Below are 25,208 nucleotides of genomic sequence, written 5' to 3' on the forward strand. Positions count from 1 at the left end.
GCAAATAATGATTTTTTTTTACCAGCACTTTTTTTTATTTAGCTGTCAGTGGGGAAACCCATTGACAGCTGATGACTCATTGGTTGTTAAGGACACGGCGGCCGGCTTCCCATCCCCATTCCTTAACAAATCCACTTACACTGCGCCTTGATTAGGCAAAACTTTTCCCAATCAGGGCACAGAATGCACTCTTAGTGCATTGCAGGGTGTTTGTCGGAGCGAACACCCTGCAAATTTGGGTGTTCGACGAACGGCCGAACAGGCTAATGTTTGGCCCGAGCCATTCACCCATCCCTAGTGTTCAGGATTATGTGACATAATGAAGCTTTTTTAGGCTTATTCAGTATGGCATCGCAAAGAGCAATGATAGCATAAATGCAGAGGCCTTCACAGCCAAGCATTTCCTGATTGAATGTTAAATGTACAGTGAACATTGTTCTGTATAAAGCTAAGCTACGAGAGTCTGTATGTGCTGCATGTTTCTCCGTATAACTGGTGAATGGTCAGAATTGAAAATAATCATTATATAGTAACAATACAACCTAAATACAAACAATGTTTGCAGATTTCAAGCCTTTGATTCATTACAAAACAGGGGAAAAAAAATCAGTTTTAATTGCACAAGTCATACTCTTGCAAAGACCAGGTACTGGGTCTCCTACCAGTTGTGGGCAGATGGACCTACACTACTGCATTTTACGATGGCTCATTTACCCAGCATTTTGAAATCCTTAATGGGCACAGCTGGCAGCAGAGAGCAGGTTTGATACAAACAGTTTAGACGTCTTTAGATGTAGCAGATGGAAAATTTTACACAAATAAAGTAGGAGAAAGTGTGCAATTAGTTTTTTTTTTTTTCTTTATCTGCAGTTCACACTGCATCCTGGGTTTTAGCTGAGAACATCACTGTAGTGGGTGGCCACTCGCCTTCCCTTTCTCCAGCATATCTAAACTCTCTGCTGGATACCTGCCTAACATGAAAAGTTTTTTTTGTTTGTGCAGAAAAATGTGAACAGGGGCAGGATGCCAAGGGAGGACGGGTTTCTGGCAAAACATGACGTTGCTCTTTTTCTCGTGCTTAAGACAAGCTTTGTAAGGCCCACTCATCTTGTAGACCCCCCCATGTAAAAAACACACCTAAAATAAAATAGAATATTGGTAAAATTCACATTACCTTCATCTTCAGGCAAGGGTGATGTCACTGGGCCTTTCCCTGGCATTATGGGAATGCTGAGAATGAGTGTCTTTCTGATTTGTAGAGCACAGTCACATGTGCTCCAGCACCAACCTCATCTCAAAATATCACCAAAACTTACCTCTCCACTGCTCTTAAGACTTCCTGCTCTCTAGCTCCCTTATCACTGCCTTCCATGCTCACCTTCAGAACTTCTTTCAAGCCTCTCCCACCTTCTCCCATCTCCCTACCCCAGTCTAACCAGTTATCTCTAACTCAACTCTTCACGGGAGACTATCCTGCTTCTACTTAAAGATTATGTTACCCTAACATTGTATATTTCTGATATGTGTCTGTGTGACCATATGCTTATATGAAAAAAAAATATCCTATTCTCTTTTCATTGCTTTCTTTGCGTGAAACGCCTGGTGATCCTGACAGTCCTCCTGCTTTCCGATTTAAAGCTCACTACACCAGGGCATGGTGGCACATCCATCCCAGCATGGTCTGTTGCGTCTTTGTCTTTTATTTGGGAGCTACAAGATGATGTGCTTGCGCACATAGGGCCTGTACTGCCATGGTTAGAATTCTGCTAACACACCTCTTCACTAGGAAGATCAGTGTATTGCTGTCTCCCTGCCTCCTGTTGACACACCCCCTCCTGCACAAGCTTTTCACTGGAAGGATAAGTGTCTGATGTTTCCTACTGATGCACCCCCTTGTGCAGCTCATTACTGTGCATTATTATTATTAAACTGTGATCTCCCAGGCTTGGTGGATTCCCATCTCTTTCCTGGAATTGGATAAGTCGTTCCTACAAACAACTTGAAATGGGGTACCAACAGATGTGAGCCTTGCAGTCTGGGGTAGAGTTTGCCACTCCCTGACTGTCCTGTGGACATGGTCCCTGCAGGAGTCAAAATTTCCCATCAACATTCTGGAAAAGAGATCCATCAGATTGTCTCTACAATTTTGGACCTCCCTTCTACAAGATCACCCACCATGGTACAGTTAGGTAATGCCACAGCAGTGGCCTGCTTAAATCATCAAGGGGGTGCCAGAAGCAGACCAGCCATAAAAAAGCGAGTGCGATACTCTAATGGGCAGAAACCTGAATTCCAGCTATCTCAGCCATCCACATTCCTGACAATTGGCTGGCAGTCAGACTTCCTAAGCCGTAAACACCTACACAGGGAAGTGGTCTCTGTGCCACAAGATCTTTTTAGAATCTGTTTATAGGAAAACCATGTGGATATTCTGGCCTCCAGGTTCAACAACAAGCTAAAGATGTTTTTGGCCAAGATCGGGGGTCCACTAGCCTTCACAGTAGATGCGTTGGTGATCCCTTGGACTCAGTTTTAATTGGTTTAGGTCCTCTCTCCGATGATGATCCTCCCAAGACTGCTGCGCAAAATAGAGGCGGAAAGGGTTTTGGTGATTCTCATTGCACCAAATTGGCTCAGAAGAACGTTGTACACAGACATGCTCAGACTTTTGGAGGACGACCTGTGGCCTTTTCCAAATAGACCAGACTTACTGGCCCAAGGACCCTTGTTCCATCCTGCTTCTTAGTCACTGGCTTTAACAGTTTTTTTTTTTAACCTAAGCCCTAAAGGATATGGCTATCTTTGACTTGGTTTTACCCATCTTATTCAGAGCAGGGAAATCAAACTCCCACAAGATTTACTATTGTATATGGAAGGCCTTCCTTGCATTGTGCAAGAACAGGTTGCTTAACCCCAGGGAATAAAATTTTTGGACTTTCTTAAATCTGTTCTTGACCAGCATCTGGCTCTAAATACCCTAAAGGGACAGGTTTCTGCCTGATCCACCCTGTTCTAGAAACCTCTTTCCTTGCAACCACAATCAAGAATTTTTAGCAGAGAGTTTCCCATGTCAATACCACAATTCAACCTCCTGTGTCACCCTGGGATCTGATGCCCTATGGTCTTCAGAGACCTCACTTTGAAACAATTAGATACATTCCTTTGGAAGACCGTGCTTGCAAGTTTGCCTTCTTGGTTGCCATTATTTCTTTTAGGTGTGTTTCTGAGTTAGCGGCTCTCTCTTGAAATGAGACTTTTTCATGTTTTGCACAAGGACAAGGTGATTTTGAGACCAAAACCTTCCTTTTCACCTAAGGTGGTCTCTTCCTTTCACCATTGTCCTCTCTTCCATCTGTTCTTCCCCAAAACATGACAAGGAAATTGCCTTTTATTGCTTGGATGGTGTTAGGGCTGTTGGAGTCTACCTTGCAGCCATGGCCTCTTTTGGCAAGGCTGATTCCCCTTTTGTTATACCTAATGGCCCTCCTAGAGGACATCCTGCCTCCCACTCCACAATTGCCAGATGAGTCAGTCAACTCATTTTCAGGACCCAAACCCTTAAGGTAAAGATTCCTCCCTTTCCAAACAGAGCTCATCTCACCAGGGTTGTTGATGTCTTGTGGGCTTTTCAGCATTAAGAATCTATATTACAGATTTGAAAGGCTGCCACCTGGCCTCTTTCCACATGTCCTCCAAGTCCGACCAGGTGGATGTTCAGGTCTCAGCTGATGCAAGCTTCTTTCAGAAGGCGTTTCAAGCTGTTATCTGAGTATTTTGTTTGTGTTATTTAAATCCTTGTGTTTCTTGTGGACCTTTTGGCAATTCTAGGTTGCTTTTTTCTCACCTCTCAGAATAACAGTCTTATGCTGTACAATTAAGATAATAGAGGTTCTGACTTGCTTGTTGAATGTCTTATCTTGGAGTAGAGTACAGGACACAGGTCGCTCCCTTGTGTCTTAATCACTCCTTATTGCTAAAAATAAAATAAAAAAAATACTGGAGCCTCACACAGTGGGGAGGGTTATGGGTAAGCTCTTGGGAGGCTTTAGCAAGGTTTCAGAAGTATATTAGTACAAAAGGCATAATGTGTGGTCACCTAGAAGTGGTTATAGGTGGGGCCTGGTAGGCCATGTGACCCATTGGCTTGTATCTTTCTTAGACATTCTTGACTGGGACTCTCCACTATAGGCTTCTGCCCTTGCTGGATTTTTGAGGTGTTCAAACTGTTGTATTTTTCATAAAAAAGGTGTTAAAAGACCAATATAGTGATAGAACCCCTCATAATGGGTTGTAGCAGATGCTCAGACTTGGAAACTAAAGCATCGAAATTACTTCATCAGATAGGAAACTGTCAGGTAGTTTAACCCTTCAGCATATGTTAGCCATTTCAATAGTTTTCAGGTAGACTGATCCTTTAAAATTAAGGGGGTGTTGTGTGAGATAATATTTTGAAGCATGCTGTTTGTTGTTCAATAATACTAGAAAACTACCAAGTCAATTGCGGAAAGTTTTTGGAAAAAATTATGTCCAATATCAAACATAAGGCTTAATATGGAAGACTCATAACCATCAAACATTGTGCAATTTTTTTGGTTAACATCAATAGTTGTAGAATATAGTTCTTTCACATAATGTAACCATTGTAACGTTTTATTCCTTTTAGGTTTTGTGGTCCTTTAACATGCTCTTTAGTTGCTGTAAAGTGCATAAAAGTTCTCAAGCGTGAGCATGTCCTTAGTTCATCCAGCTTGTGGTTTAGGTTCATTGCTACTTTAAATGTCTCAAGGAATGTATCACCTTTTTTTTTTTTAATATCCAGATCTTGACTATGAGCCGCAAAAGACGCAATACGAAATACCAGTTACAATAACTAATTGTAATCCCATCTGCTAAGTATGACAACATTAGCATTTGCATTTAATTAAAAACACCCTTAAAGCAGGGATGTTTTAATCACTCCGTTTTATTTACTCTCCGCCGGTGTCACTTATAATTTTAACTTTTTTTTTTTTTAATTCTTTTAATAATGAGGGATTTTTTTTTTCTACTCCTTGTGCGCACATTAAAAAAAAATCCTGTCGATAATTAGCAGCCTACTGTTATTACCAGATTCAGGTGTCACAACGCTGTCTCATCCTCATTACAGTAAAAATATATATTAAAAAAAAAGAAATCACCTATCGCATTCATTATTACAAGATAATGTGGCTCGGAGGCTGCAGAGGCTTTCTAGAAAAGTAATTCATCCAGGCAAAATTATCAGCTAATTATATTTAGAATCAAAAGTCCAATAAGTATTTGCAGATAAATTGTATGAAGTGGACAGAATAGATCTGAATATTAAGATTCATAGATTTAGCAGATGATTTGTTAATTGCTATGAAGAAGGTCATTTGCGTACCATTTATTGCACAGATGAAGTGTACTCTAGTGATTAACCCGCTGGTTGCTGATTCCGACGTTTTCCCATTAAGAGTAGCTGTGGTATGTTTGACCCTCCCTCTGTTGTGGAGATTCCTGTGGCAAAGCGCTGTACCAAACAATGGCTGACATGGTACGCTTGATCTTGCAGCTCACTAATATCTAAGCATCTTTGGTGTTCTAGCTATGTTCATATGTATAGAATACCTATCCTGTGCCCAGACTATGGATCTTAGGTTATTTGCACATTCTTAACCCACAGTGACAGAACATTTTAAAACAAGCCATCACTGACCTCTGTAGCTGCAGGCACTGTGGGGAAATAAATCTTGAGGCCTCATGCACACTGGACATTATAATAACATTATAAAAACGCCAGTATCTTTGCATTGATTTATTCAATGTTTTTCAGTGTTTGTACAATAGCGTTTTTTAGTGATTGAGTTTTTCAGCATTTGGTGAGCTACGTTGTTTGACTCTCTAATTTAGTTTTTTTTTACAGCCAGGAAACGCCCCAGCAAAAAACAGTTGATAACAGCCTATGTGTGCATGGACACATAGGATAACATGCTGGAGAGTTTATTGACTGTAGAAAAAAAAAAAAATCTAAAGCCAAAAACAGCAGCTGTAAAAACATCCAAAAACATCCAGCGTGCATGAGGCCTCAAAGTTCAGGAGCTGAAAGCTGTTTGAAACCAACTTCACAATCTTTGTTGGGATCTTTGGAAATTATCCACAGTCCATGCAGCTATAGAGGTCAGTTGAGGCTTATTTCAAAGCTCTTTTACAGTTGGCGCCCAGCGTACGCACATATGCGGCTTTGGCTTTCGGGGGTTATACCAGGATGATGCCTGCAGCTGCAAGCATCATCCCGGTACCCTTTTTTAGAGCGGGCGATCGGCTTTCCAGGGATAACAACCGATTTCTCCCGCTGCTCTCAGTGGGCCTCCTGTTCCATCGGGAGACCCGATCCTCGATCCGCCACTTCCGGCAGCTAGAAACAGACTGGCACGAAGCCGGAAACCGCTTCGCTCCAGTCTCCTAAATGTAAATACGGAAGCGACGTTATGACGTCACTTCTGGTTTACTCGGCTGCTAATGGCACCGGATTTAAAAAATATACAGTATTCAGAATCTCAGTTTTCGATGATCTAAATACCTTGAAGTGCAAAGGAGGGATTTGGGGCCTTTTAGACCCCCGATTCCTTAATAAAGAGTACCTGTACCACTTATTACCTTCACAAGGGATGTTTGCATTCCTTGTGACAGCAATAAAAGGGATCAAATTATTATAATTTTTTTAATGAAATTTAATAATAATAAAATAAATAAGAATTTTTTTTTTAAAGTGCTCCCGTCCCCACGAGCTTGCACATATGTAAACGGTGTTCAAATCACACATGTGAGGTATGGCCGCAATTGTCAGAGCGCAAGCAATAATTCTAGTACTAGACCTCCTCTGTAACTCTAACCTGGTAACCGTAAAAAAATTTAAAGCGTAATTTAAAGCGTCGCCTATGGAGATTTTTAGGTACCATAGTTTGTCGCCATTCCACGAGTGCATGCAATTATAAAGCTTGACATGTTTGGTATCTATTTACTCGGCATAACATCATCTTTCACATTATACAAAAAAATTGGGCTTACTTTACTGTTTTGGTTTTTTGAAATTCATGAAAGTGTCCCTTTTCCCAAAAAGTTGCGTTTGAAACACTGCTGCCACAGATACCGTGTAACATAAAATATTGCAAACAATCACCGTTTTATTCTCTAGATTATCAGCTAAAAAAAAAAAAAATATATATATATATATATATATATATATATATAATGTTTGGGGTTTCTAAGTACCGGTAAGTGTTTTCTAGCAAAAAATATGGATTTTAACTCGTAAATACCAAATGTCAGAAATAGGCTTAGTCATGAAAGGATTAAGACTATGTTGGTACTTTATTGTCCATAGTCATAGTACCCCTCTTCACATCCTCTTCCAAGACTTCTAGTCACCTCTCTATGCTCCTGTCTAATCCATGGTCTGCAGCTCACTGGGAGCCAAATAGCCACAACAGCAAACTTTACAGGATGGTCCCCTGCTTCTTCACATCTATACAGAGAAAATCACATTTATTCATAGAGCAAGGGTGCTCAACCTGTGGCCCTCTAGCTGTTCGGGACCTACAAGTCCCATCATGCCTTTGGGAGTAATGCTCGTAACTGCCAGCCTTGCAATGCCTCACGGGGCTTGTCATTCCACAACAGCTGGAAGGCCACAGGTCGAGTACCCAGGATTTAGAGCTTGGACAGGTGAGTACAGGACCTTTAGATGGAGGGCGATAAGATAAAGAATAGCTATATGAAGGTGTAGTTATCCATTAAAATGCACATGAAGCAGAATTATTATTTTTTTTTTGTGAATTATTTTTCTTTGTTTCAGGCATTTTTTTCTCTCTTAATTTTCACCTGGTGATCCTGTTAGGAACACATGTCCCCTGTCCTAGGGTAACAATGCTCACTAACTGTACTGCACCTATGGAGAAGCAACAGAAAGTCTGTTAAGAGTACAGTACACCTCCCCTTTCCTCATCTCTATAACATAGAGCAGGGGTGTCCAAATTCTCTAACCTAAGGGCCAGTTTACTGTCCTTCTGACTTTAGGAGGGCTGGACTGTGGCCATTGGAAGTAGAAAAAGTCCTGGCGTCTGTGGGGAAAAAAACAATGCCCCATCTTTGGTGTCATTGGAGGAGTTTATTTTAGTGGGAGGAATTCCACCCCTTCTTAAATGTCATAGGAAGGAATTGTGTCCCATCATTGGTGTCATTGGAAGAAATTGTGTCTCATCAATGGTGTCATTGGGCCTCATTGTTGTTGTCATTGGGAGGAATTGTGCCCCATCGTTGGCGTCATTGGGAGGAATTGTGCCCCATCATTGGTCTCATTAGGAGGAATTGTGTCAGATTGTTGGTGTCATTAGGAGAAATTGTGCCCCATCATCGAGAGGAATTGTTCCCCACCATTGGTGTCATTGGGAGGAATTGTGCCTGTTCATTGGTGTCAGTGGGGGGGGGGGGGATTTGTGCCCCTTCATTGTTGCCATTGGGGGAAATTATGCCCCATTATTTGTATCGGTGGATAAAATAGTACCTCAAGGGCCAGATAAAAGCAAGCAAAGGATTGGATCCAGATGATCAGCAGTGATATGTAGTTCCTACCTTCATCCTTGACAGTGTAGAATGAATCCTCGATTTCCTTAGCAGGATCCTTTTTTTCTCTGTACAGCAGCACAGACAGCATATTCACTGCTACTAATATGCAATGTTATTCCTGACATACCTGCAGTATTCAGTCATTGCCAGACTGTCAGATGAGCACCTGATAATGAAAGTTATGCTAAATAGATTAAGGTGTTCTAGTGGGTGAGTTGCAGTTGCACTTTACCAATGTCAGTAGATTGCAGGAGGATTGTGATTAAGCACAGCGCGTTATATACTCTTACTGATTACACGCAATTACAGTACAGGGAATAAATAGAAATGAATTAGGCGCCAGCAGCAGCATTTTCGGAGACCTGTCTCCTGGAGTTTGTCCAGCACTGATTGCTCTCAGATAAATAGAACATAAGATATAGGTAGGTCGGCTAGGAAAGCTGGCTTGAGGGAGACATAGGCTGTAAATCCAGGCCTGCTCCTCGCCAGTCAGTCATAATATATTTCCAGCAGCTCACGTCACCATGTTGAAGTAAAACTCCTGCTAAAAGTTACAAGATAAAAATGAATAGCCAGTTAAAAGATTAAATGAAAGCAGATATCTTTTGTTGTGATATACACATTAAATCAAGAGATTCTCCCTGCAGTACTTTTTTATGCCTCTAGATGTTCTCAGTCTGATGGCAACTCGTTATTCAACCCACTTCCTCTGAGCCCGTGTTGTCCTGGATTAGCCATAGTGAATGAAAAAGCAGCAACCTATTGTAAGAAAGGTTTCAGTGCAGCACAGGCAGAAGTTATGTCTATAAAGTAAAAGGTAGAGATGAATCCCCAAACACAAAATGATAAATCATACAAATTATATAAATTAATAAATAAAAGTGCAACTTGTAAAGCATGATTGGTGTCACCACTACCTCCAATCCTGAACCACTGTGCCCTTAAGGAGGAGCACTTATCAGGTACCCATGGCCCCCAGTTACAGAGCGGTCTTGGTGAGCATCTTATAAAGCCCATCTAGAATCATGTCTTGTTTGGGCAGAGGACTGGGAAAAGGGTTATGAGCTCTCTGGATTTTTGTCAGCATCACTTTTCTTTTCTGTACTTGTGCCAATGTTAAAGAGTTTAAATATGGGAAAACATGCAAGTACATTGTTGATTTTGCATAGGTATACACATGCTTAAAGTGGTTGTAAACCCTTACAAACCACTTTGACCTACAGGTAAGCCTAGATTAAGGCTTACCTGTAGGTCCAAGAAATATCTCCTAAACCTACACAGTTTAGGAGATATTTAGTAAAAGACAGTGACAGCTGTCTATGGCGCATGCGCACTATCACGCAGGCACGCTATCGCCATTAGCAGCGTTGATATGCTGTTAGTGGCGGCTCCCGTGCGCATGCGCTGTGAGTGGCCAGAGCAGCGATACCCAGAAGAAGATGAATGCTTCGGACTACAGGGGACAGCGGTGACAACGCTGGCTCCTGTGTCAGGTAAGTGACACATAATGGGCTACTATGCGATGCATAGTAGTCCATTATGCTTTACCTTTGCAGGGAGACAAAGAGGAAGTAAACACATCAGGGTTTACTTCCTCTTTAATTCACATGGCCATAACATTTTTACTGATGCTATTACATGTGTTCCTGCCTAATGATCATTAAACTACTTGCGTATTGATGCAGGGAAGCCTATCCCTAACCCACCTAACTGTCCCCAAGCCACCTACATCAAATCATTCTCTGCAACTATTACCTTTTGTACCACCTCCTCCCTTTAGAATGTAAGCTCTACGAGCCGGGCCCTCCTGTACCTTTTATATTGAACTGTACTGTAATTAAGTTGTTCTCCCTATACATTGTAAACCGCTGCGTATACTATTGGCGCTATATAAATCGTGTATTATAATAATAATAATTTAAATGCGTAAAGATACATATGCGAACATAATGATAATTTATTTTTCCCCTTCGTTTATGCTTCATTTACACGGCCGTAAAAAACAATGTTTTTTTTAAATTATGGATCAGAATACAGTTGCATTGTTTTCAATGGAGCCATTCACACAGGTGTGTAAACATGAGCTGCTTTCAGATCCGTAACACAGGATCCTAAAAATCTGCATATAAGAGAATGTGCTTTATTTGAATATGTGTATAAGTGCATATTTTTAATTGAGACAAGTACACACTATAGAGGGATAAGCCTTGTTAATATTTCATGTCTGAAGTTTACAACCACTTTAAGACCCCTTTCACACTGGGGTGCTTTTCAGACGCTTTAGCGCTAAAAATAGTGCCTGTAAAGTGCCTCTCCAGTGGTGCTTGCAGGAATGGGAAAATAAGTCCTGCAAGCAGCATCTTCGGGGCGGTTCGGGAGCGGTGCATACACCGCTCTCACACCACCCCTGCCTATTGAAATGAATGGGCAGCGTTGCCGAAGTGCCTGCAAAGCGTTTCGGCAGCTTTGCAACACAGGTGCTTTTAACCCTTTCCTCGGCCGCTAGCAGGGTTACCGCTACCGCCCACACCGCCTCAGTGTGAAAGGGGTCTCAATATAACCGCTATTTCCCAAAAACATGATATGGCTGCAGATGAGGTACTGACTGTCTGTTTTCTAGTATAATTAGACATCAATATACAGAGTTCTGTAAGCTCATAGTGGAGAGGTGACCGGGAAGCACCAGGAGGAGAAAGTAGATAGGAAGCAAGACACACCTCCCTTTTTTTTTTCTCTGCCAATAATAAAACTGGAACATTTGATTGGTTTATTCCAGTGGCTGGGTTTTCCTATCCCAACACTGCTTGCGATATGTGTCATGCCGTGTACACACGGTCGGACTTTCCGGCAGAAAAAAGTCAGACGGAATCATTTCATCGGATCTTCCGATCGTGTGTGGGCCTCATCTGACTTTTTTTTTTTCAAAAATTCTGACAGACCTAGAAATAGAACATGTTTTAAATCTTTCCGACTGAATCAATTCCTGTCGGAAAAACCGTTCGTCTGTATGCTGCTCCGATGGAACAAAAACGACACAAGGGCAGCTATTGGCTACTGGCTATTGAGCTTCCTTTTTCTAGTCCCGTCGTACGTCACCTCGTTCTAAACGATCGGACTGTGATCGTGTGTAGGCAAGTCCGTTTCAGCGGTACTCCGTCGGAAAGACCGTCAGAGTTTATTCTGACGGAAAAAAACGGTGGTGTGTACGCGGCGTTAGTCTTTGTATAGATCACTGAGCCATTCTTCTGTGTATGTACTCTTTGACAAGTTAATACCAAACCACAGAGGGTAACCCTTCAGCTATGGGGCAAATTTTTGTTTTATTCAAAAGTAATAAACATCCTACACTTTATCATGGAAGGATGTACTTGTTTACCTTGTTTAATTTGACACTTGACAGTTAAAGAAAATACAAAAACCACAAGCAGCAAATGTATATACACAGTGTCATTGAAAATAAGCAAGAATTGCAAAAAAAAAAAAAAAAGTCAGCGTGACCTCAAATACTTTTGGAGGAGAAGGGAGAGGGGGGAAAAAAACATTTAGAAAGCCCAATTCCTTCCATGGTCAACCCATTTGGCTGCATTTCAAAACCATTTTACATAAACACAGTTAAAGACCTGTTTTGAGTTTCTTTTTACATTTTTACAAGCCAACAAAAATAAAAGTATATTTTTACATGTTTCGTACATGTCAGTTTGTTGTCATTATGTAGTGAGACAAAGCTCGCGGGGTATGCCTCAATTATATTTTAGGGGTAACTATATCTATCTTGCTTTTTAAAGCCAGTTTCATGATTACATAGAAAAATAAATACTTTTTTTTTTTTTTTGCACCTTAATGCATCTTAAAAACAAAAATGCACAAACAAAACAAACAAAAAAAAAAAGCCTAATTCACTCGGCATTTTAGCATCGTCTTTTCCAACATAAGCACAAAAAGAAAAAAACAGACGCCAGTCACAAACTATATTTAAATAGCTGTGAACAGCATTGCTGGGAATTATGCGCATTGCAGCAGTTGAGGATCTGTGTTGGTAACGTTTGTGGCCATACGTTGCAAATGAACATTCCTAATTTCTGCAGAACGATCAAGGGAAAAATCTGTCTGTACTTTCGTGTTTTTGTTTCTTGTGTTTATTTGACGATTAAAAATGTGTTGAGCTGCATTTAAAGGACCAAAAATAACCCCCCCCCCCCCTAAAAATTTTTTTTTTAAAAACAGCACTCTGTGTGATTTGATTTATTCTACAAGGAAACATATGCTATGTGTTCTGTTATAATATATATATTAAACACAGACATAATCCATAAAACATTTGGATAATATTTTGGTAGAACCAGTATTGGAATTTCAGTTGTAGGTGGCGTAAAAGGTTTTCCTTTTTACTACTTCAACTTTACTTTATAATTGTTTTTACTTTTTTTGTGTGCGTTTTTAAAATGTTTGCAATTGTGCCCTGGATTTTTTAGTTCAATCCACGGTTTGACACCTTATCGTGTTTAGTGTGTCCAATTTTTAGAAAAGTTCTGAGTGGCGGTTCACACTATTGTGATACGGGAACCATGTAAATCCACTGCGGGTTCCAGACTGCCATATACGAACTGCATGGAGTGTCAATACAATGTTAATGACACCCCTATTTCAGCTCGCATATCGCACTGCGAACTGTCAGTTCGGACATGAATTGAATCGGATATATGTGAACACCAATGCGATCCGATTCTGGTGCAGATCAAAAAAAGGCTCTTGTGGGAGTTTAGTCTGAATGCAGTGCGATTTCAGCCATACTCTCTGTAAGGCTGAAATCGCATCGCATTTGATTTGCACTGCAATGCAGTGTGAATCACATGCAATCTTGTACCACGCAGCAGTGTGCACTGAGCCTCTTTATGTTCACACTTCATATTTCAGATATGTGCCTGCTGTACCATGTACTTATATGATAAGGTATCCTGTTCTCTTTGTATTGCTTCCTTCATGTGAAATCCCTGGTGTTCCTGCCAGTCCCTCTGCTTTCATTTTAAAAATTGACAACACTAAGCAGGAGAGCACACCATGGGCAGTTCTCTAGCTATGCTGGGTCCTTAGCCTGTTCTTCTCCAATGATCAGACTTGTGCTCACCTCTGTTCCCCTCCGCGCAGCCTTTCAATGTGAAGCTCCTCCTCCTCCAGCTCTTATGTAGCTCAGAACAGAGGGAATGTGATCATTTATAAGAGAAGGTAAAAAAGTATAATGGCTTTTTATATCCAGACATAGATGTGTTGCCTTTCATTTCTATTTTACGAGAAGGATTTGCCCCCTTAATGACTAGGCCATTTTTTGCGATGCGGCACTGCGGCACTTTAACTGGCAAAGCTTTACCTAAATAACAATTTATGTCCTTCTTTCCCACAAATAGAGCTTTATTTTGGTGGTATTTGATCACCTCTGCGTTTTGTTTTTTTGTTTTTTTGCGCTATAAACAAAAAAGACCGACCATTTTGAAAAAATTTTTTTTACTTTTTGCTATAATAAATATCCGGGGGGAAAAAAAAAAATTTCTTCATCAGTTTAGGCCGATATGTATTCTACATATCTTTAATAAACAAAATTGCAATAAGCGTATACTAACTGGTCTGCACAAAAGTCATAGCGTCTACAAAATAGGGATTTGATTTATGGCATTTTTATTATTTATTTATTTTTTACTAGTAATGGCGGAGATCTGCAATTTTTAGTTGGACTGCGACATTGCGGCAGACAGATCGGACATATTTGACACTTTTTTGGGACCATTGTAATACGTGAAATGAGAGCAGCAGGAGTGGGGGGGGGGGCGGCACTGGTAGAGCAGTGACAGACAGAGAGGGGAGGGAGGAGTATGTCACAGGAGACAGATAGCAGGCTGAAGCTTACGGAAACATGTAAACAGACCACAATGTCAGGGGCTCAGCAGTCATGATTATCGTGGTCTGTTTGCAGAGGGGAGGGCATAGCCAGGCAGGATCAGACAGGTATTTCAGGTGATACCGGGGTCCAAATGACTCTGTGCTGTATAACATGCTTTAAAGAGGAAGTAAACCCTGATGGGTTTACTTCCTCTTTGATTCCCTACAAAGGTAAAGCATAATGGACTACTGTGCATCGCATAGTAGTCCATTATGTGTCACTTACCTGACACAGGAGCCAGCGAAGTCACCGCTGTCCCCTGTAGTCCGGAGCATCCATCTTCCTGGTGGGTCTCCATGGGTCTCGCTGCTCTGGTGTTGTGATTCGCCGGAGCAGCGATGACGTCACTCCCGCGCATGCGCCGTAGACAGCGGTGGCTGTCTTCAGGTAAATATCCCCTAAACCGTATAGGTTTAGGAGATATTTCTTGGACCTACAGCTAAGCCTTAATCTAGGCTTACCTGTAGGTCAAAGTGGTTTGTAAGGGTTTACAACCACTTTAAAAGAACAAGATCCTTGGGGTTAACAAATGCTTAAAGTAGTTAAACTGAACGGGTTGTTTTTACAAAGTGATTGTTTACAATTACTTTAAGTCTCTACTACAATTCTGTGATAGTTCCACTGCACGACCAAACCTCTCCTCTACTTTTCCTGCCATCACATATGAGCATTTTTTTCAAATTCTATTAAAATGTTACTAAACCCACAACAGTAAAATCAGTCTGTATATACAGTAAAGCATTCTTGTTATACTCACTGTGGAACCTAAAGGGTTAATCCTCTGCATTGTGTAAAAAGGCTGCTTGATCCTGTCTTCTCTGATCCTCCCCTTCTTCCACAGTTGCCAAGCCATCTCTTGCTAGAACAGAGCCTTGGGGACACTCTGCACATGCTAAGTTTGGTGTGTATTGCTAAAGAGCTTTTTTTTTTTTACCTTGGGAAAGTGCATGTGATCAGCACAGGACCAATCAGCACTGTCCAGACAGAGGGCCAGGGGTCACGCAGCCTCATAGGACAATCAGGGGAGAATGAAAACTCCTCCTACAAGCTGTAACTAGACACTGTTAGAAGTCACACGACTACTATATACTGCTGATGAGAAAAGTTATTTAGCAGTTTATATTTAATAAAATAATTTCATTTCCATGTTCTGTGGGAGACCAGATACAGTATAGTGCAGTGGTCATCAACCCTGTCCTCAGGGCCCACCGACAGGCCAGGTTTGCTAGATAACTGAAATACATCACAGGTGATATAATTTGCTGTTCAGTGATTAGAGTATTCTAGTCTGCATCTCCCCCAAGGTAATACATAAAACCTGGCCTGTTAGTGGGCCCTGAGGACAGGGTTGATGACCACTGATATAGTGAATGCAGGCTTCTGGATTTAGTAACACTTTTATTCTAGGAGATGAGGATAAAAGGTATGATGATTACCGTAATGCCAGCTCTGTTCCTTTACTCTTATTTCTGATTCTCATGGTTTTTGGTGGGATCTTGCCATCTTCACATAAAGTGCAGGACTATTGATCAATGGCTGCATGTGGACATCATTAGGTCAGCATGCAGCCACCGACAGGAGTGTGGTAAACAAAAGGCTTCAGAGGGAGGGAGGGAGTTTGCCAGAGCAAGGAATAAGGTAATCATTACAGTTTTTTTCTTCTACCTCTAAATTTAATAAGCGTCTAACCCTAGAAGTGTGCGTGGGAGCCCACTGCAAGAGTCATTTTTGTGTAATTCCTAGAGTTGGCCTTAACTACAGTGTAGTCTGCACAGAAGGCTGGGATGTCTGTTATGGACCTGTATCTGGATCACAATCCTAACTGAACAGAGCAACCAATGCTTTTGTAGATCTTGTACATGCTAGATAGAGCGCCTCTCCAAGCGCCATGTGGCTCTGGTGAACCCACTTCAAGCAGGGTGCAGGTGTAAATGTTAATCCAATGCAGTTGAAATATTGTGTGTGGATGCCGCACACCTCAAAACTGCTCCAGGTAGGAGAGAGATGAAAAGAAGTGTCAGCCCTGGCTCCTCCCGATAGGCCATGCTGCTGATGTTTCTTGCCCCAGGGGCAGGACAAAACACGTCAGTGGCCTATTGGGAGGAGGAAGGGCTGAGAGCGCTTTTCATCTCTCTCGTGCCTTGAGCAGTTTTGAGGTATGCTGTGTCCACACACTACATTGCAGATTCTTTGGTAAAGACGACAGTTCATCTACAGTACCTGTATGCAGCTGTTATTGTGGCCTGACACAAATATTACTTTATATCTTTTTATTTTCAGGTTAGAAGCTGTCCACTGTGGCTGTTACCCGCTGTGCCCGAAGTCTTTAGTATACCCCGAGATTTTTCCAGGTAGGAACGTCTCATCTTTTCCACCGCAGCCTTGTGCAGATCCTACAGCAGTGTTTAATCGCGTGGAAACTAATGTTATGCAAAAGCATTTGTTTATTTGGCAAAAGCGACATGTTAATGTAAAAAAATATATACGTGATATAATGCATTAGGCAGAGTTTATCCGTACCATCTGTTTCTCACAATAGCAAAATGTTTAAAATATCTCTTTTGCATTAGTCTCGGGTGGGACGAGAGTGCTGTAATATAGCAAAGGAGGCTGACAAGGACCTTATTGAGAATATGCACACAACTGCAGATGGCTACATGAGATTTTATTCATGTTTATAAGTACACATATATGGGCAAATATTTATATTGCATAATATACAGTATCTCACAAAAGTGAGTACATCCCTCACATTTTTGTAAATATTTTATTCTATCTTTTCATGTGACAGCACTGAAGAAATGACACTTTGCTACAATGTAAAGTAGTGAGTGTACAGCTTGTATATCAGTATACATTTTCTGTCCCCTCAAAATAACTCAACACACAGCCATTAATGTCTAAACCGCTGGCAACAAAAGTGAATACACCCCTAAGTGAAAATGTCCAAATTGGGCCCAATTAGTGATTTTCCCTCCCTGGTGTCATTTTTACTCGTTAGTGTTACAAGGTCTCAGGTGTGAATGGGGAGTAGGTGTGTTAAATTTGATTGAAGGAAGAAATTGGCTGCACACTGACGTGATTGAAGTCCATTTATTGATTATTCCATGCAAACAATTACACACACCACAGTTGCACACTTTCAGCCTGTCAGTGCTCAGACCATACGCCACACACTGCATCAAATTGGTCTGGATGACTATCATCCAAGAAGGAAGCTTCTTCTAAAGATGATGCACAAGAAATTCCACAAACAGTTTCCTGAAAACAAGCAGAGTAGGGACTTGGATTAATGGAACCATGTCCTGTGGTCTGATGAGACCAAGATAAACTTATTTGGTTCAGATGGCGATATGGGTGTGTGGTGGCAACCAGGTGAGGAGTACAAAGACAAGTGTGTCTTGCCTACAGTCAAGCATGGTGGTGGGAGTGTCATGGTCTGGGAATGCATGAGTGCTGCCGGCACTGGGGAGCTACAATTCATTGAGGGATCCATGAATGCCAACATGTATTGTGACATGCTGAAGCAGAGCATGATCCCCCTCCCTTCGGAGACTGGGCTGCAGGGCAGTATTCCAACATGATAACGACTCCAAACACACCTCCAAGATGGCAACTGTCTTGCTAAAGAAGCTGATGGTAAAGGTGATGTACTTGCCAAGCATGTCTCCAGACCTAAACCCTATTGAGCATCTGTGGGGCATCCTCAAATGGAAGGTGGAGAAGAACAACGTCTCTAACATCTACCAGCTCCGTGATGTCATCATGGAGGAGTGGAAGAGGACTCCAGCGGCAACCTATGAAGCTCTGGTGAACTCCATGCCCAAGAGGGTTAAGGCAGTGCTGGAAAATAATGATGGCGACACAAAATATTGACACTTTGGGCCCAATTTGGACATTTTCACTCACTTTACATTGTAGCAAAGAGTAATTTCTTCAGTGTTGTCATATGAAAAGATAGAATAAAATATTTAAAAAAATGTGAGGGGTGTACTCACTTTTGTGAGATATTGTATGTATAATTCAGAAAGAGTTCTTCAGATTGCAGACATCCTTTTAGGCCATATTTACAGTATATAATGGGACGTTTATAAAAATTGCATGTGCTGAATACGGTTTCATATATTTTCATAAAAATATGTGACATGGTAAATCTTTTACTTCACAAAACAGTACATCATCCACGGGCTGTTTTTGAAATAAGTATGATTAGAAATAGCAAATTCCTCTTGTTCTATATCTGCACCATACAGCACACTGTGACGCATTTCAACATGTCGCGCTCAGTTTTAATGCAGCATGTTCCGTTTTCACCCAGCGCACAACAGGGAAGAATATTTTTGAGAATGTGGCCTATAGGAAACATTGCATTTCAGCTTTTCATTGCATTGGACCTGCGTTGTTCTTCTCAGGCCCAGTACAGCCCAAAGCCTGTGGTGTGATTGGGACCTAAATGAGTTTGTTTCAATGCATCTTACTGCCACACACCACAAAGCACTGTACTGTATATGTTAATTGCTGTGCATTGCCTTTCAATTTGAATGGCAACGTAATCCACATATATGGTGTAAGTACAAACAACTGCCCACTGCCCCTACCTATAACTGGCCTTCACAGCAAGGAGCACATGAAAGGGTGACGCATGTCAAACCAAACCAAAGAAAATTCCCAGCTCAACTTACTAGCCAGCATGCAACCAACCAAATGTTCCAGTCTAATAAAGTAAGTTAACAACAGGGGTTTAGTTTGAACACATTTGTAAATACATGCAGAAGCTACAGAGCCACTCCACGGCACCCCAATATTATCTGCAGTCCTAACTCTGTAAATATACGAAAGCCTCCATAGTAGGAGCACATTCATTCTAATGGTGTTAATCAACACATTTGCACTTTAGCTTACAGCTACCCATGTATGACAGTAATCCAAAAGTGCATGTGCATTTTTCATGCATTGGGGCTTATAAAGGGCCCATTCAAACTAAAAACATTTCAACACAGAGAAACCCTTGCAATTATGTTCTAGTCTCAGGGAACCACTGCTAATAATTACTATATCTACAATGCATGAGACATTAGTGTGATGGTCAGTGGGAAGAAAGCTCCTCACCTTCCTAATTCCTGCCTTTATTTCACTGAGAAGAATTAAGCAGGTCATACACTGTGCAAATTTGCATGATATCCCTATCAACACAGATAGTGCTGGCAGGGGAATCCCTCCTACTGAGAAATTGTCTGCTCTCGACAGGGTGGGCGGGGAAAGATGCCTCTGCCGGGAGAAGACAGAAATTATCGTTAGCGGCTGCTTTAGTGATCTATAATTGCAAGAGAATCCAGCAGGCTGGTTGTACACAAGTTGATCGATTGATCAACATGGTACATTCAGCCTGCCCATTACTGTTTTCAAATCTGTATGGCCGGCCTTACCCCTTCACAGTTAGGTAAAAAGAATATGTGCCGTCAGTAGCAACTTATCTTGGAGGCAGAAACTGCTCATGGCTCAAAGAACCTCTAGCAACTTCTAGAGGAGTCCTAGGGTTCCATCTAACCAACCCTGGTATAAAGTCAGGAAGTGATTGCTTAAAGAGGAAGTAAACCCTGATGGGTGTTACTTCCTCTTTGTTTCCCTGCAAAGGTAAAGCATAATGGGCTACTATGCATCACATAGTAGCCCATTATGTGACACTTAACCTGCAGGAGAAGCCCGTGATGTCCCCGTCTTCCTCGCTAGTAGCGAGCGTCCATTCTTAACCACTCTTCCTTCTGGGAGCCGCGAACTCCAGCTCTGTGACTGCCCGGAGCCGCGTGACGTCACTCCCGCGCAAGCTGCCTTTAATGGCATGACCCAAGCTAGAAATGGTACAGCGTGCCCTTTCTAACTCCGGCGCATGCACAGAAGAAATTGCCTTAAGGCGATTTGCAAATATCTCCTAGACTGTGCAGGTCTGGAAGATATTTCAAGCACCTACAGGTAAGCCTTAATCTAGGCTTACCTGTAGGTTAAAGTGGTTGTAAATGGTTTACAACCACTTTAAAGGAAACTGAAAAAAGGTCACATGTAAGAGATTAGAGCTGCACAATTAATCGGCAAGAATCACTACCACAATTTTTTCCCCTTTGCGATCTTGACAGAAGTGTTTCACGATTCTTTCTATGCAAAGAATTCTCTCTGCTCTTCTGAAGCCGACAGCCCTCAAAAGAAAGGAAGAAAGAAAAAACAAAAAAAAAAACGGGCAGTCTGCCAAGAATCACAACATTCTTTAGCAGTGGAATTTAAGTATAAACATTGTAACACTTTGTCAAAGGAATGGACTTTGTGTGTAAATGAGGAGAGGTTAAAGGGATTGTAAAGTGAATTTTTTTTTTTTTTAAATAACAAACATGTTATACTTACCTCCACTGTGCAGCTCGTTTTGCACAGAGTGGCCCCGAACCTGCTCTTCTGGGGTCCCTCGGCAGCTGTCTCGGCTTCCTCCCGCAGGTACTTCTCACGTTCACGTGAGCTCCGTCGCATGGTGAGAAGCACCTGCGGGCGCGCTCCCGTGATACAGCCGGCGGCTATAGCCGCTCGCTGTATCACATAGCCCCGCCCCCCCGCCGCTCCACGTCAGTGGATGTGATTGACAGCAGCGCGAGCCAATGGCTGCGCTGCTTTCCATCCACTCCAGCCAATCAGCAGCCAGGCTGAACGGTGGAAAGGACAGCGGGGGTGAGCGCGGGATTTTCGAGGGGTGAGGTAAGTAAAACAGGGGGGGGGGGCTGAGGGCGCAGGTACTTTCAGATGTTTTTTCACCTTAATGCATAGAATGCATTAAGGTGAAAAAACATTTACCTTTACAACCCCTTTAACCACTTAAACACTAAACCTTTTTCTGACATTTGTTGGTTTCAAGTTAAATTTATTAATTAATTTTTTTTGCTAGAAAATTAATTAGAACCCCCAAACATTATATATATATATATATATATATATATATATATATATATATATATATATATATATATATATATATATATATATTTTTAGTAGAGACCCTAGAGAATAAAATGGTGGTTGTTGCAATATTTTATGTCACACTGTATTTGCGCAGCGGTCTTTCAAATGCAATTTTTTGGGAAAAAATTACTTTATACTTTAATGAATTTAAAAAAATAAAAACTAACCAGTAAAGTTAGCCCATTTTTTTTTTGTTCACATCTTCTGTGAAAGATTTTACGTTACAAGAATCGTGATCTTTTCATTCTAAGCAAAAAAATCATGATTCTCATTTTGCCCAGAATCGTGCAGCTCTAGTGGAGATCAATTTTCCAATTTTTTGCTTACAGACAATTCTGTTACCCTAAATACTTACGTTATTTTTAATCTTTGGTAGGAGTACATGAAAAAAAAAAAAAAAATCATATGATTGGTTACCTTTTTGTAAATATGAACATTTTAAAGGGCAGCTTAAATATAGAATCTACCATTGCTGACTTTTAAAGGGGCTGTCATCCCTCTTCCCAGCTTAATGATCTAATGAGTCACTAACCTGGGGAATTCAGGCAAGATACAAGGGTAGTGCCGCATACACATGACCGGTTTTAACTTCAGAATAAACTCTGACAGTTTTTCTGATGGAGTTCCTCTGAGATGGACTTGCCTACACACAATCACACCAAAGTCCGATCGCTTAGAACGCAGTGATGTACAACACGTACAACAGGACTAGAAAAAGGAAGTTAAATAGCTAGTAGCCAATAGCTGCCCTTGTAGATTTTGGTCCGTCGGACCAGCATACAGACGAATGTTTTTTCCCCGATAGGAATAGGTTCGTATGAATTTAAAAAAAAATAAAAAACTGCTGAAACCCACACACGATCGCAATATCCGATGAAATTATTCCGTCTGACTTTTTCTGCCGGAAAGTCCGACTGTGTGTATGCGGCATTAGGATCAGCATGACACCTCCAGAGATTGACTTTTTTAAAAACATTAATGGCAATGGCAACTTCCATGTTTCAGTCTTCATTATTACACTGCAATGCATACTAGCTTATGTTGCGCATGTACATGTGTGAGGGCTTGTGTACACTATGGGGCTTATTTACTAAAACTGCACGGTGCAGCTCTGCATAGAAACCAATCAGCTTCCAGGTTTTATTGTCAAAGCTTGATTGAAGAAGCTGTTTGATTTAATATGCACAGCTGCACCAGATTCTGAGTGCACCAGTTTTAGGCCCCTTTCACACTGGGGCGGTGCGGGCGCCATTGGTTAAATGGCGATATTGCCCCAAATTTGTCTTGCATACACACGGTCACACAATTGTTGGCCAAGAATTACGAACGTAGTGACGTAACAAAACGTACTACGTGGTTTTTTTTCAGCTCTTTAGCGCCACCCTTTGGGCTCCTTCTGCTAATTTCATGTTAATAGAAGTTTGGTGAGTGTTGATTGGCACTTTTCTTTTCGCACTTTTCATTTCGTGCTTTTCAGTTTGTTTCTGAATGGCCGTTCGTCAACCAGACATGTTGCGGAATCGGAGGGAGATAACGTGTTATTTATTATTGGCCTAGGAGTTATTGCTTTGACATTTATTTTTTGGATTAATAATGATTTGATTTGGTATATTTTCTATATTTTTGGATGCATAGAATGCACTTTTTGTTAAGTTCTATTGGCAGATAGCATGTCTAATTGTATTTGTTTTATTTTTTTAATGCACAATAAAAACATTGTGTAAAATAATACTTGGCTATGTATTTTACTTTAAATGACAGTTTGGGAGTAGGCAGTTACATTTTAAAACATACAATGTAAAATTAACAAGGGACACCAACATAGTTGTATCTTTGATCTTAAAAACTACGGGATAATGGTATTGTGCTAACTTGCCCAAAAAAAAAAAATAAAAAAAAAAAAATATATATATATATATATATATATATATATATATATATATATATATATATATATAATATTATTCTTGATATCACTAGAAAAAAAAGCCTTTGAAAATTTGTTTCCAATAACTCCATCAGTATCACCAGTAAAACCGCTTCATTATTATCCCATTAAAGAAGAAGAGAATTGTGCGCTGCATTTGGAGATTTCATAAATTGCCACGTCACGAATGTTAATTCTCCATTACAAGCGCAAGTTTATAAGACCGACTGCTTCTGCTTCCGCGCATGCGTGTTTGTACTTTGGACTTTTGTCCGACTGACTTGTGTACACACGCTCGGAAAATCCGACAACACACATTTTTTCTCGAAAAATTTGAAAACCTGCCATCCAACATTTGTTGGCGGATAATCTGACAACAATTTTTCTGATGGAGCGTACACACGGTCGGATTTATCACCAACGGCCTGTCGTCAGACATTTCCCGTTGGAAAGTCCAAACGTGTGTACAAGGCTTTATAGTTTCCTTTTTTTTTGTGTTATCTTTTTGTTCATTTATATTGATTACCTGTTTTGGGTCTTTCCAACTGATGACATTCAAGTTCTTTGTGTTTATTATTTGTTCTGTTTTTATAAAATGTCTTTAAATCCACATGAAATGTAATATGCAGAAAAGGAAAGGCATGCATATACAATAGCCTGGTAAGTGTGGACTTGCAGATTGTAGAAGCAAATTCACGAGTAGTGAAATTAAGCGATAAGGTCATTGTACATAAAATAATAAAACAAAAGAACAACTTGTAGTAGTTTTGCTGCTCTCCACTTTGACTAAAGTATCTCTCCCCCTTACATTGTGTTACATTAGAATAATGCATTTTAATCACCCCCAAGGAGATGTCTAAACAGAACGAGTACTCTCTTATTTAACATTGAACATCATCGTGAGCGAAAGGTAAGCTTGGAAAATCAGGCTTAAATAATGTAAAACACGAGACGGCACAGAGCAATATGCATTTTTAATTAGTAAAGTGACTAATATCGAGTGTGTGCTTTGAGGTTTTTGTTTCATTAAATATGTATCTGTTTTTTCCTGCAGCAGAATATCTGTATTCGACACCTGAACAGCTCTCAAAAAAGCTACAGAATTTCTGCAAAAGGCCCCATCTTGTACGGAGACATCGGTTTCAGGTACTGCCTCTAAACATCTTTTAAAGATGTATGGAAATAAAACAACAAATTTAAAAAAAAAAATTGTAGTGACAAATAAATTGCCAAGTAAAAAAAAAAAAAAAAAAAATTGAATAAAAGAGAGAGACCGCATAATTAGTATACTTACTTTGAAAAGCAGTATGTTATTTCAGGATATTAGTTGTTATGCTAACAAGGATTAATTAAACTACACGGCAGTAGTATTACCATAGGTCTGATGCTAGACTTGCACTTAAGGCGCCCCTGCTTCCTTTTTAATTTATTGCTTTTCTGAAAATGACTGTCCTGTACTTTTGGACCCACGAGGCTTATAAAAATGAACCTGGATTAATGCAGCTCATTAGCTTTAAGGGAAAGTTGAAAGGGATCCCTTACAATTAGACTAATGAAGATAAGCTCACATGACTATTAGGATATTCTTTAAGCATAAAAGAGAGAGAGAGAGAGAGAGAGAAGCAGGTGATTGTTATCAGGTGTGGAATATATTTTTGTTATTATCTATAGACATTACCGCGGGAATTAGAATTCTTGTGTCCTTTGATGCCCTTCACCGTTAGAAGG

The 25,208-nt window shown here is 40.7% G+C and overlaps 1 protein-coding gene across 5 annotated transcripts in view; it reads left to right on the forward strand.

Annotated features, from left to right (window-relative positions):
* QTMAN (queuosine-tRNA mannosyltransferase) overlaps positions 1-25,208 on the forward strand; it is a 636,919-nt gene that overhangs the window by 321,710 nt on the left and 290,001 nt on the right. For all 5 annotated transcript variants that reach the window (XM_077447749.1, XM_077447745.1, XM_077447747.1 and 2 more), the window contains exons 8-9: positions 16,838-16,908; positions 24,535-24,626. In XM_077447749.1, the coding sequence (XP_077303875.1) occupies positions 16,838-16,908; positions 24,535-24,626 (163 nt within the window). The remainder of the gene's footprint in view (positions 1-16,837; positions 16,909-24,534; positions 24,627-25,208) is intronic.

This window comes from Lithobates pipiens, unplaced genomic scaffold (assembly GCF_037356315.1).
Source record: "Lithobates pipiens isolate NorthernLeopardFrog02 unplaced genomic scaffold, aLitPip1_a1.2 Scaffold_22, whole genome shotgun sequence".
Classification (NCBI taxonomy): Eukaryota; Metazoa; Chordata; class Amphibia; order Anura; family Ranidae; genus Lithobates; species Lithobates pipiens.